The sequence below is a fragment of the Physcomitrium patens genome, chromosome 17 (assembly GCF_059467195.1).
Source record: "Physcomitrium patens ecotype Gransden chromosome 17, ASM5946719v1, whole genome shotgun sequence".
In the NCBI taxonomy this organism is placed as follows: Eukaryota; Viridiplantae; Streptophyta; class Bryopsida; order Funariales; family Funariaceae; genus Physcomitrium; species Physcomitrium patens.
Window position 1 is genome coordinate 3,229,441 of NC_143426.1, and position 12,402 is coordinate 3,241,842.

General features: G+C 43.0%; 2 protein-coding genes and 1 long non-coding RNA gene across 8 annotated transcripts; 2 read left to right on the top strand and 1 right to left on the bottom strand.

Moving 5' to 3' along the window:
* The first annotated feature begins 2,319 nt into the window (after positions 1 to 2,319).
* LOC112294638 (uncharacterized) lies at positions 2,320 to 3,950 on the top strand. The gene has a single exon (XM_024545323.3). It carries the CDS (start codon positions 2,320 to 2,322, stop codon positions 3,352 to 3,354), a length of 1,035 nt encoding a protein of 344 aa, XP_024401091.1. The 3' UTR covers positions 3,355 to 3,950.
* Positions 3,824 to 10,488, bottom strand: LOC112294637 (uncharacterized). 6 transcript variants are annotated; one of them, XM_090244062.1, is made up of 12 exons: positions 10,239 to 10,488; positions 9,642 to 9,848; positions 9,232 to 9,513; positions 8,463 to 8,663; positions 8,236 to 8,344; positions 7,707 to 7,967; positions 7,297 to 7,604; positions 6,624 to 6,821; positions 5,623 to 5,778; positions 5,260 to 5,453; positions 4,736 to 4,861; positions 3,824 to 4,304 (listed from the first exon to the last, which is right to left on the bottom strand). In XM_090244062.1, exons 1-12 carry the CDS (start codon positions 10,356 to 10,358, stop codon positions 4,139 to 4,141), a joined length of 2,328 nt encoding a protein of 775 aa, XP_090100188.1. In that variant the 5' UTR covers positions 10,359 to 10,488; the 3' UTR covers positions 3,824 to 4,138. The 6 variants fall into 6 exon arrangements, 5 of the variants coding, with proteins under 5 accessions (XP_090100188.1, XP_090100189.1, XP_090100187.1 ...); XM_090244063.1 differs by having other exon boundaries at positions 5,260 to 5,324; positions 8,463 to 8,687; XM_090244061.1 differs by having other exon boundaries at positions 5,260 to 5,438; positions 8,463 to 8,687.
* Positions 10,489 to 10,578: 90 nt separating this feature from the next.
* On the top strand, positions 10,579 to 11,068 carry LOC141046443 (uncharacterized). Its single transcript, XR_016498112.1, has 2 exons — positions 10,579 to 10,713; positions 11,009 to 11,068. It is a non-coding gene; the product is annotated as an uncharacterized LOC141046443 (long non-coding RNA).
* Positions 11,069 to 12,402: the final 1,334 nt, after the last annotated feature.

The window sequence follows — 12,402 nt, forward strand, 5'->3', positions numbered from 1 at the left end:
TATAAAGCCAATTTTTATTAAGGCTATTAGTCTATATAGAAAGAATCAAAATGTTTTAAAATAAGAACTAATAACAGATATATATATATATATATATATATATATGTATTGGTGATTGAATCTTCTATTATTATAGTAATTATTTTTTAAATTTTTTTATTAATGAAAAATACTTTTATGGTTTGACAATCATTGACATAAACAAGTTCAATTTAGTAAATAAAGTAGTTAGGAGTTTGTTTTAAGAAATACTATTGTTTTTTTTTTTAATTGATTTCTATATCATTGAAAACTTAATTGTCTTTTAAATGGATACTAGTTGAACTTGTGCCATTGTCACAAAAAATATATAAAAAATGAGTTAATTTTGTTCAAGGAACTACTTCTAAAATTTAATTATTAGAAAGCAAAAATTGTGCTAAGTCCTTCAAACATGTGTTTTATATAGAGATCTATGTAGAGGTGGTTGTTGCTTGAAAATCAACAAAGTGCAAGTCAGAAAGCTACAGAGAGCTCATAGTGTAAGTGCAAATTGAAGTTGTAACAAGGGAGATGCCATAATTAATAAACACATTGTAAACAACATAATCAACAAGAGAGACAATGGAAAAAAGCTTCATCATTGTGTACTTTATGAAAGGACCCCCCCTCCAACAACAACTATTTCAGGTCATTTTGCATAGGATTTATGTATGACAAGCTTATTAGGACAACCAATCAGAAGGTTAATTTGTCTCTTTGGATTATCTCATTGATTTATATCCCTTTATGTGTTTTATATAATAAATTTAGGTTGCATAATTCAATAAAGAGCTCAAATAAAACATAAGCATTTATATTTGAGGTTGTTGTTGTTGTTGTTGTTTATTTTATTTTATGGTTCTATTTTTATGTGATTTCAATTGAATATATTTTTAACACATCATGTTAATACTAAGTATTTTATAATTTAGTACAAAATCTTTGAAAAAAAATCTTAAAAACCAAAAGTAATTAATTAAATACCTTTCACATTTATAGATAATAAAGTCAACTGTTTGTATTTTATGTAATTATATCATATTTGGTATCAAATACCATATTCATTGAATTCCATATCTCGAAATTTCTTTACAAAAATTATCTATTTATTTTTTCATAGCTGTGGTGTCGGTTGGTACCCATGTCCATGTGTGTATATGTGCGCCAAGGAAGGAAGGAAGGACGCCGTGAGAAATGGATGGATGCAACACACCAACCAGGAGGACGAGGAATGGCTGGAAAAGGGGGGGGGGGTTGAGTCCTACTACTGCTGCTACTACTGCTCCTGCGTGAGTGAGTGGGTGTGAGTGCATCGTCGTCGTCGTTGTGGTCGTTGATTCTACTGTTGGTGTTGATAGTGCTGGTGGTGCCCCGATAGAATAGGCGTCGTCACGGAGAACAGAATCCCGGTCCTCCTCGGTCCCCCGCCTTGCAAAGTAAGTAAGTCTGCAGAATCCCGGTTTTGCCATCTCCTTAACCGCTGCGCCGAGCACGCGCGGTGCCCATTTGTCAACCCGGTTGCGCGTTCATGTCCGTGTGTGCCTGCTTTGCCGCACTCTGACAGGGCTCCAGCCCCGCAATTCCCCTTCGCCCCTCCCTCCCCACCTTCTTCCTCCTCGTTGTTTCCGTTCTTTTCAAAATAAAATGAAAACTCAAAAAGAAAAAATAGAAAAAAGAAACCAGAAAGAAGATAACGAACAGGTCGCGAAGGATGAAGGAAGGGCGAAAGGGGAGCCTGATGCTGACAAAAGTCACAACCGAACTGGGCATTTAAGAGGGGGGTGCTGGTCGTTGCAGGGGGGGTTTGAGCGCAGACCGGGTTTGCCTGAACGCTGTGCGCTGTGTATTTGCATTGACACTAGGAATCCAACTTGAGATCGGCGCTTCATCCTCGCTTCCGATCGAGACTGTAAAGGACACAGGTGCTGACACCACGCTCTGATCGATACTGTGCTCCAACGAAGCTATTGTGTTTGAGATTGTGCCAGGTTGATGAATTCGGGCAATCTGAGTGGTCAGAACTTGCTTTGGAAGGATATCTACCTGCAGGAAGTCGAACTAGAGAGATTAGAAATGCTCTTGGAGGTGATTTAGGAACCGAAGTGAGGACAAGATATCGTTCGGAAATTGAAGTGTTTTTGGCAGTAGTCGGCAGAGTGGTTGGCACGAGAGAGCAGGACATCCGCTTCCTCTGAAGCCTTCGATCACTATTGCTCTTTCGCTGAAAATCGTGATTAGCCAGAACAGCTGGTGAAGTCGAAGTTGAAGTTGACAGATTGTGTAGGAAGACGACCAACCATGCAATTGCCAATTTCACATCTGTCTGAGTTTCAAGAAACCGAGAACGAGGAGATCCATGCACATCTGGCAGCGAACTCTGGTTCCCACTCCCATGATGAAGAGGAAGGATCCCACTCGCAGGGAAGCAAGGGCAGCATAGGTCCGGACGGCAACCCCGTAAAGGACCTCCCCTGCCCCCGCTGTCAGTCCATGAACACGAAATTTTGCTACTACAACAACTACAGCACCAGTCAGCCTCGCCACTACTGCCATGACTGCCAGCGCTACTGGACCGTCGGGGGCACTCTCCGCAACGTCCCTCCTGGTGGCAGCTGTCGCAAGAGGACAACCACTGTTCCTCAAAGCAGCAGTGTTCCTCACTTCCACCCCGGGACACCTCCATCTTCAACTCTCACGGGCTCCGAAGGTGAATCAGAGCGTTACCAACACCCTGGCAGTCCCCCAATGATGGCAGCTCTGGCGAGCATGCTAGCACATCCAGTCACATCTGGATTTGGTGGTTTTGAGGAGCAATTTGCGGATTTGCTTTCCTTCTATCCCACGCAATTCTCGAGCTTATTGCAACTAGCAATCATGCAACAAAACCAACAGGATATGCTTACGTCGACCTTTCCTGATGCCAGTATTCTTGCCAGCGGTCTGTTGATGCCGGAAGTGTTTGAGCCGAGTCACTTGGAGTTGATGCACATGGCGACTATGTTGGCTGAGATGCAACGAATGCAAGAGTTAGCGAGAAGGCAGGCAGCAGCATGGGCCGAGTACCATCGAGAAGGGCAGTCTGCTGTTAGCAGTGGGATTCACCGACAAAGTCCCCAAAACGCGGCTGCAGAGGAGGCAGCGAAGAACCGGCAGTATGGTGGGAGCTCCTTGCACCGGCGGCCTGGGTTTTGGGAAACGGCATTGAGGCACAGCAGGCCGAACAAAAGACGCACTACGAATCCTGGCGTGCCTGAAAGCAGCAATTTGTCAAAAGAGCAAGGCGGTACAAGAGCGGCAACTAATCAGCCGCTCAGGCAAGAACATTCGTCATGAAATGGCAGCGGCTTAGACGCCACCAGGAGACGCATTATTGATACATCAGAACTGTTGAAAAGTTCCATCAGTTTAAGCTGTCTCTACTCTGTTGCATGTGCGAATGCAGCGTCAAGATGGCAATGACCGGCAGAGATTCAAGGTCGGCAAGTGTAAATCAAATTCCTCGCTGTATATCAACAACAGACGTCGATTAATGTAGCGATCTCAACACACTATCATCAATGGCCAGACAATATGGACTAAACGGCGTGAATGGTCTCAATCATGGAATGCTTAATTTTGGGTGATTTCAGCGGTTAGCTTGTTTCTTCGGCTGGATGCGTGTTCAGAAGGAAGTTCGCTGGTTGAGACGACTAAGCACAGGGAATTACTTTACAATGGATAGGATCGAATCTCCAACGCAAGAAGGCAAGCGTGGACTAGGCGAATGTAAGGTAGACGTCAATCAACGTTTTGGTTCGAGGTATGAGTGCGAATCGCAGGGAAGTCAACTAAAATTCCCAAGCGAGCTCGTGACTAATTATTGATCTGAAGAATTAGAGTTTCGATTTGTAAGCTTCACATTGTAAATTCAAGAAAAAAATTCAAGCTAAGATTGGGAATTGACGGCGACGGCTGCCTTCGATTCCACACCACGGAACTCTGTGTTGCCATCATGGCTAACTTTCATTCTACTTTTGTCACTAGCGACCCTGCCTGAGTTGCATAGCTGTTCTTCTGCCCACGAAGATCTGTAGGATCTCTGTAGAAGTGCATGTAATGAACTCTCCAGAGTCTTGCATTAGTGAAACCTTTTGAGCCGCTCTCCCACCACGAATTTAAGCCGTGTCTGGAAGTCGTGAAACGGGAAGGACGTGCTCTTCTCCAACAAGCTCAATCCATCACCAGATGTGTCTCTGTCCAACAGCATCGACCCCAGCTCGTAGCAAGCGTAGGGAGCAATGTTTCTGCCACAAACAGGACTTCACTTAATTTGCACCGCATCAACGGTGGGTTGCAGAGTGAATTTCCTAGTTTGAAAACTGTTGATTTTAGCCGGTGAGTTAAGTGAGGGAGTGAGTAAAGGCTTCCAACTGCTGAAAGTCCAATCCCACGAAATCCACCAGAGAATCCGGTTCACGGGTTTCCAAGGCTTAAGTTAATTCTTGTAAATTCAAGCTCCGAAAATTATCATGTTTCAGAGAATTGATGACGAAATGCAAATGATTAGAGAAGTGAATATGAAATCTAATAAAAATGGAGGCCCATTCTTTGACACCCCTGAGGCAAGATAATAGTGCAATGCTGGCACTGCGCATTGTGACGACGAATTGATTACATCATTATTGATTCATGTAATCGAAATTGAAAATCTTTGTAGTAGATGTGATTTTCTTACCCAAGAACTGTTGACAAAGTAATTTTTGATCCAGCAATTATGTCCGTGGCAGCCACCACTTTACGTAGGTGGTCCTCAGCAGGTTTTAGGGACCTGAGATTTATCAAGCAAAGTGCTAGCAGGTACCTGATTCGACATGAAGGGTGGGTCACAATTGCCTAAAAAGTCTAGCAACAAATAATGATGTTTAAGAAAGAAATCCTATAAATACTGCAGATGGTCGTGATTAAAGTTGCTTCAGAGTTTTGCTAGTTGCGAAACAAAGAACATATAGCTGGGATTGTCTTCAGTAATCTCAGAACTGCTTTTGACTTTAGCAGTTGGCATGACGACACTACCGCTGAACGTAATATGATTCCACAGGAAATTCTCCGTGTTTCAGATGCTACTTGTTTCGTGGTTGTGAATAAGGCACACACACTCGAAAATTAAATTATAATTTGAAAAATATTCAAATAAAGTATCATTTGCTAACAACTCCATGCAGAAAGTTGCTCAGACAGGAAGAACTTCCAAAGACGAACCTGCAAGTTATCATGCTTTCTTCAACCCAGTTGTGTTCCACAGGTGCTTTTCTGCTGCTCGACGCCTGCGCCGCTGAATTTACTGTACTAACGCTTGATATTATCTTCATAATATTTTTTCCATACAACTGTGTGGGTACTAACTCTTGACTTTGGGGGATGGACTCCACAAATTTTGCCTGTATGGTTGATTGCTACAGCGATGCAAGCAATAAAAGAAGGCTAATTTTGACAATAATTCAAGTTGAATGTTGCTAGGAGTTAAAAGCAAACAAAATCGACCGATTTTACAGTACGATTCACAAAAATTAGTGAATTGAATGAGAAATGTAATATGTTAACAAGAATTAGTGAAATTAGTACCTTCTCTTGAGGCATGAAATTCAATATTAAGGTTCTGTTACTGTGCAGACGTAGCTCTGCATCAAGCTGCGCCGCTAGTTCCTTGAGTCGTAATTGACTCATTTGGTGGAAGCCATTATAAACAGCGATTAATTCCAAGGCAGGATGCAGTGGAACCTGCATTCGAAAAACAACACAAGCCAATGAACCTTCTTCCATTTTATGATTGATTCTTTTGTAGTGGTCGGTTAAGTACAAGGTTGGGCATGCACGATCTTCAATGCTCAGCAGTTGATGAAGCTTGCCAAAGACCAACAGAAATGAAAATCACATAATCGGACAGTGTTTGGTACTTTAGTTTTTCAGAAGACCATCAGCATGTAAACCCAGGGTCACCGTATATGGAGTTGTGGGTTCCGTTTTAGATAGGTGGAGCATTGGTGTTGGATTAGTACCTCACCAAACCTCATAATTCTTGCTTCATCTTTAAATATCCATTCCTATCAATTTCTAAAGTGAGATGCACATATTGGTCTTACTGAATTTATATTTTTAAAATCTTTACACATGTGCTGTGAATGAAAGTAATAAAATTTTCAAAATACAAGTAAAAAGAAAAATCTAAGATACAATAATTTGAAACTCTGCAGGCTCATTACTCAAACACAATTTTTGATCCATCTGGAAAATTTGTCGAGTATTGAAAAGGGTATGGCCATTGACATTTCTTAATGTGATTTCCTAATGAACAAACTCTCATTTCCTTATCAATAGATCCTTTGACAGAGTGACCCTGGGATTCGGTGATTTTTTAAGAATTGACTATAGAAAAACCCATCAAAATGCGATTATGATTCAAGATGTGAAATGGCCGATTCAACCCGAACTCTTGACTAGGTTCTAACGAGTTCTCACCAATTGCAGAATGACGCAATATAGGATGCACCACTCAATTCAAATGATCTTTTCTGTGAGTCCTGCTGTTCACGCTAACGGAGGAGTGCAATGAAGATAAGCCTTACCAAGCCAAGGGTGACGTAGTCGGTAGACAAACGGCTGACGAAGAGTTCCACAGATGACAATTTTCCTTTCTTCGCACTTAGTAATGTCGTGACGTCCTCGAGCAGACGACCGCCTTCTTGCTTCGAGCCTGGTTCACTAGATTCCCACAAACAAGCTGACCTCAGACAGCAATAAAAAGGCTTGAACCAAGCAGTCTCCTGCAGAGCCAATGATCGCCATGGTACTCTCTCAGCTTCAAGTATCGCTTTATCTTCTATATAACTCTAGGGAAAAATGAATCATACTTGCAGCGTAGCAATGGCTATGTGGGGGCTTCTAAACTATTGCAATTAGACTGATGTTTTTTTTAAAGCCGTCACAGTAACTGACATGTTATTCAATTTGGACACTTAGACCTTGATTTACATTGCTTCAGGTGAATTTGTACGAAGCTTAAGGCCGCGGTTTGAAATGACCAGAACTCAAACTCACAACCTAAAATTCTCTAGCATAATCGAGTTATGGCAATATATGCATTCACGTAAAGTATAGCATTGTTAGTCAGAAACTGTCTAAAACAGATGAACTGTCAATGTGAAGAAATGGTACACATACCATTAAAAGGCGTGGTTCTAATCAAAGACTTATTGCCGCTGTTTTACAGAATCTCATAAGGAAGCTAGGAGGAATGACCTTGAAGAGGGAGTCAAAACACATAGCCGCCTTCTCATAGTGACCCTGTAACATAAGACACCACCCCATCTCTTCCAGCATAAGATTTCGAAGCCTGAGGTTGAATCCTCGTAAATTCATATCAACTGTGTGGTTGGAGAGAAGGTCACTGGACATCTGCAGGTTACCCTCGTAACGAGCCAAGCGAGACTCCACAACGCGGATGATACAACCCCCTTTCCAATTGGGCTCCATATTGTTGAGCAATGAAGTGGCAATTTCCATGTGATTTTTGATCGGAGGCAGAAATGCCATGACGACCGTATGGTCTAGCACATTGACAGATGTTTGTCATTAGCGAACAATGGTTGGAAACATAGAGCGATTGGCAACCTTGGGATTAGCATGCACACTGAATGAGTGGGACTTACAAAGAAGCAGCATCAGCGCAGCAAGTGGAGCTCTCGGATGGTGCGTCGTAGAGACACTGTTCAGAAGAATGATGGCCCTTGCTCTGTCCCCAGGCATGCCCAGAAGTTCTAGCGCCTTGTGATACTGGGCTGGAATCAGCGACACAATGAGGTTGAAGGCCCCCATCCCAAACTCAATTCCAATTCTTAGAGATGCTAGTTCTTGGTCTTCCTTGATGTTCCCTTCCAGCTTCTGCAGGTTGCCACTGGCAGCAATGGCTCCTACCACAACCAGATCAGAAAGAGTGCAATTCAGGTCACCCATTCATATCCAATTTGAGATTTACACTAAAATTGGAAAAAAAATCCTAGTTTATACATATTTTCTAATATTAACCTTATGCCAAGTAATGTTATCTTGTCAAGAAAAGGCACTCAAAGTCAGCCTCAGATGAGAGGATCACTTCTTTCTTCTGTATTTGAGATCAAAGCGGATCAATTACTAATTGATCCGGCATTTCATTGAGATACAGATACGTAGGATTCTCACCCATTTCAATCATTTCAGACTCTGAAAGTCGGGGCTGCCTTATTTGCCATCCTTCTTCATCCATGTCAGACTGTGAGTCGGGCGTCGATGGAACTGCAGACCCTGAATTCTGCATATTACAACTACATCAGTGTTCCCCTCGAGTACCATGACACAAGAATTAATAAGAGGTGGATATCAGTCAGTCCAAATGAATACCAATTATAGAGATGTACCCAGGGGCTTACGGGGCTTTGTTCATCATCGTCGGTGTCGTAGTTAGCTCGGAGGTTTCCACTCAGTTCACCCTGCAGGGTTCCGCCCATGGTCACCCATTCCCGCTGCACCTGCAAGAGCTTCTTCTTGCTGTGCTTGTAAATGAGCCACGCCCTTTTCAAGTTGTACCCCACCTTCACCATAGAGCTCCACCTCTCTCCGCCAGCCAAAGTCTGATGTACCCCAAACCAAACTGACTGAAGTAAGCCATGTAATGCACAAAGCACAAGAAATTAAACATCCTAACAACCAATTAGTAAGATCAAAAAATCGTAAATAATCGTAAATAATCGTAAGTAATCGTCGTGGTGTAGACATTGTGGACGTATGGAACAAACAACACAAGATGAAGTATGTTTAAAGAGACGTGCACATTAAGTCCTTCGTATATGGTTATCATATGTAGTTGCTATGGAAGAAACCAAGATTCAAACTCGGCACTACAATAATTCTACCACCGTAGTCTACCCAACTGTAGTAAGGTTTGTAGATGAATGAGTTACATTCTCAACCCTGCGGAACCAAGAGGTCAAAGGAATTGGGTTCTTGTCTTCTAAAAAAGATGGAAGTATGAAGGATAAACCAATGCAACAGGAGACATACAACAACGCAGACTGAGGCTACGGTAATAGTAGAACACCCTACGATCGAGCAGGAGCTTGATTCACGCTCTGATAACACCGAATTTCTTTTGTTCACATCTACTTTCAGTGAGTTACGGCGTAGAAGGTGTTAACTTACAGTCAAGAGGCCGATGAAGAGGAAGCATTCGGCTTGAATATACAAGCACCACAAGCGCATCCTGCGAAGCCGATGTTGAACATTTGTCTCCTCGCGCGACATGGCATCCTTTACGTCTGGATTTTCCTCCTTAGACTTCAGCTTGTCACTTAATGCAGCAGCTTTCTCGAACCCTGATTTCTCAAGAACTGCTACCGCTTTGCCTAACGCCCAGCTCTTCATGCTACTCACTGTCTCGTTCACCTTCTTTATGTTGCTGTGAGTGCGATGTCTGCAGTTTCTCTGGAAGAAGCTTGTTAGTCGCCATCTAGCAACAATGTAAGTTAATTCAAAATGGAACTGTCAACAATGAATACTCGGAATCAAACGAATTGATTAAATAGCGAACTCATGAAGATTTCTTACTTAACTTCTTGTTCGGACGCGAATCCCTCGGCTGCCTGAAACAGCGAGATGGCGAAGTTAATGTCGTCATCGTCATGCGACATGACCGCCACAAACATTGCAACTTCAGCGTAATGTAGGCTGAAGCGTGCGTGTCCCGCCCTGAGTGTGTCGAAATAGTCCTCAGCGTCGTTTATCTTGTCCGAGTAGATTAGTTTCAACCCATTCAGCACCTGTTGCAAACATATCTGTAGTCAAGCTCTGCTCCTGCACTTAACCCTACACGAGCTAAAACCCTAATTTCTTGATTCGATTATAGAACGTTAGGCATCTCGGAAAGATTGAATTGCCCTCAATTGATAGACGCAATGCAGTAACTATCACCATTTCAAATTTACTTCAGAATATACCAAAGTATCAACTTCAATCGTGCTGCTGAAGCTGACGACAAGAAGCAAATTGATGAAATCAATGAAGGTTACGAAATTAAAGCAGCAACGCGCTCAAGCAGCTCGATCTGGATTAATTCTCCATTAAAAGAAGTGAAGCGAATTGCAGCAGTAAGCAAGATGATCAACCTCACGCAAATAGATTAGAATGTAGAGTGTATGAGCAAACGGAACCTGCTCCTCCTCAACCTCGAACTCCGTTTGCATAGAAGCCGTGTCCTGATGAAAGCTTGTAGAGGGCAATGACTGAGTTTGTAGCGAGGCCGCGCCCGAAAACTTCCTCACTATATCCATCTCCACCCGATTGTGTTGTACTTTACATCAAATTATAAACTCCAGCAGTGTTAACCAAGGATTTCTTAGCAAGGACCTCTTCAACTCTGCAAGCAATGCCTACGCTCACATCTCGACGAACTCCGGATGCCGTTCTAAACGGTAGAGGAATTCCTGCAACACGTCGTTTGGGTAGCTATGTACTACGTCAGCTGTTGTTCAGTTAAATAACGGTTGCTATCTTCGCTTCGTCGCCTTTGCCTTCTCACTCTTGAGTGCAGACTGGTGTCTTTCGGAGTTTTCGGAGCTATCGTTGCCATGCCGAGATCGCTTTCAATTGTGGATGAGTGTAAATATTTCGCAGCGTTCAAACATGGTATAAAATCTGACATTAATGTATCCAGCTTGTGGCAGCCGCTGTGACTGAGTTTTCTTTTTAAATAGGAATATTAGGAGAGATTTGTATATATATATATATATAAACACAACCTTCTTATGTATATGTAAGATCGTCGCTGGCGCTGCATCCGTGAGTTCCTGGCGAACATGACAGACTTCAGGCCTACTTGGTCGCACAAGTTTATAGGAAAACTACGATTCCAGTTCGACAGGTGTGCGCTTCAAGCACTACTACCATTTTCAACTGACCAGAGGAACTGTTTTCTCTGCAGATAATTGCTCATGTACAGGGTAAATAAAAAATCATTACACAGTTTTAAGGATTTGCAGCAGGAGACACCACACTTTCCTGCTTCTCCGTCAACTGACTGCACTCATCAGAATCATACGTCAGTGTCGTTCCCACCATTAACCCTTCTGTGTAGATAAATTGATTACAATTGTGATTGTTATATACACTCACCAAGTAAACAAAAGAAATCTGCAGACTGAAGTATCCATACACGCACAATCCATGCGCAAATGGTCAGGAACTCTGCAAATTATTCCAGAACCCACAATCACCTTGTTGAGGTTACCTAATCAAATCTGCTGTCTAGAATTCTCATCACTTAACAGACTATAACAAACTACAATCTCAGAACACTCTGCAGCCTGTAGTCGACATGATGCGACCATCTCACAAATTTGCGGAAGGATTAGCCAACGGAGGGTGCTTCAAAAGGCTGCGGCGCAGGCACCACGGTCGGACTTCCAGTACCCCCGCACCCTCGCAAGTCCCCGGTACCGCCATCGATGGCGTGTAAGCACGACACATACTTGTCCGCTAATCCTCGAAGCCTATCTCTCATGCCCTTCTTCTCATGTGGGCTCGACAGTTGTGGGCTATTTTCCAAATTTGCTTCTTCAGCATTGTCTTCCTTCTTTCTCCCCGCATCGACATCCAATCGTGGTAGGCATGGCTGAGTCTCGTCTACAGTAGGGAGGTTTTCTTCTGGACCCAGGCTGCTGAGAGGACTATCGCCGCGTTGCACTCTGTGGGGAGTGAGTGACGGTGTGACGATGGGCACGCTGACAGGGGTTTGTACTGCTGTTTCCATTCACTGCGTAGCTTGCAAGATTTCAGTTCAGACGAAGTAGGATATTCAAAAATGATCACTTTCAGGTGCTCGTTGATGAACTCCGGCGTTCTGATTCAGCTTCGGTGCCAAGAGGAGTGTGACTTTGGGGTTTCGTCACAGGCTGCAACATGATATACAGGAGTGTGATGTGGATTAGTATTAGAAGTTGACAAAGACCTCGAGAATAGTCCAATTAGAGCTACTGGAGTGGAAGTGCACTAGCACTAGCAACCAATGGAAAGGAAAATTCACGATCATGTGAGCTAATAAGGCGTAAATGCTTGAATGAGATGCAAATCTACGCACTCTCACTAACCATTGAGAAACCCAAAGGCAACATGTAAATTGTTTCAATTCCGTTAGAGAAGCACTGCCAAGAGGATTTGTACAGACCAAACGAAAACACACCAATTACCACTTGCACGATCGTTCAACCGAATGCGTGGGACCTAGGGAGCAGATGAGATAGGAAGTTTGCATCGGCAAAACGGCAATCGATTGTCCACTGGGTGATGACTTTAAATTTCGATACGACTGCCTGCAAC

Excerpts from the sequence above, each read along its gene's own strand:
- LOC112294638 (XM_024545323.3), top strand. The coding sequence starts at position 2,320 with ATGCAATTGCCAATTTCACATCTGTCTGAGTTTCAAGAAACCGAGAAC.
- LOC112294637 (XM_073540379.2), bottom strand. The coding sequence starts at position 10,358 with ATGGATATAGTGAGGAAGTTTTCGGGCGCGGCCTCGCTACAAACTCAG. Across the intron at positions 8,345-8,462 it reads ACGATGATGAACAAAGCCCC|AATTCAGGGTCTGCAGTTCC; the intron begins GTAAGCCCCTGG and ends TGTAATATGCAG. Across the intron at positions 5,779-6,623 it reads ACTACGTCACCCTTGGCTTG|GTTCCACTGCATCCTGCCTT; the intron begins GTAAGGCTTATC and ends TTTCGAATGCAG.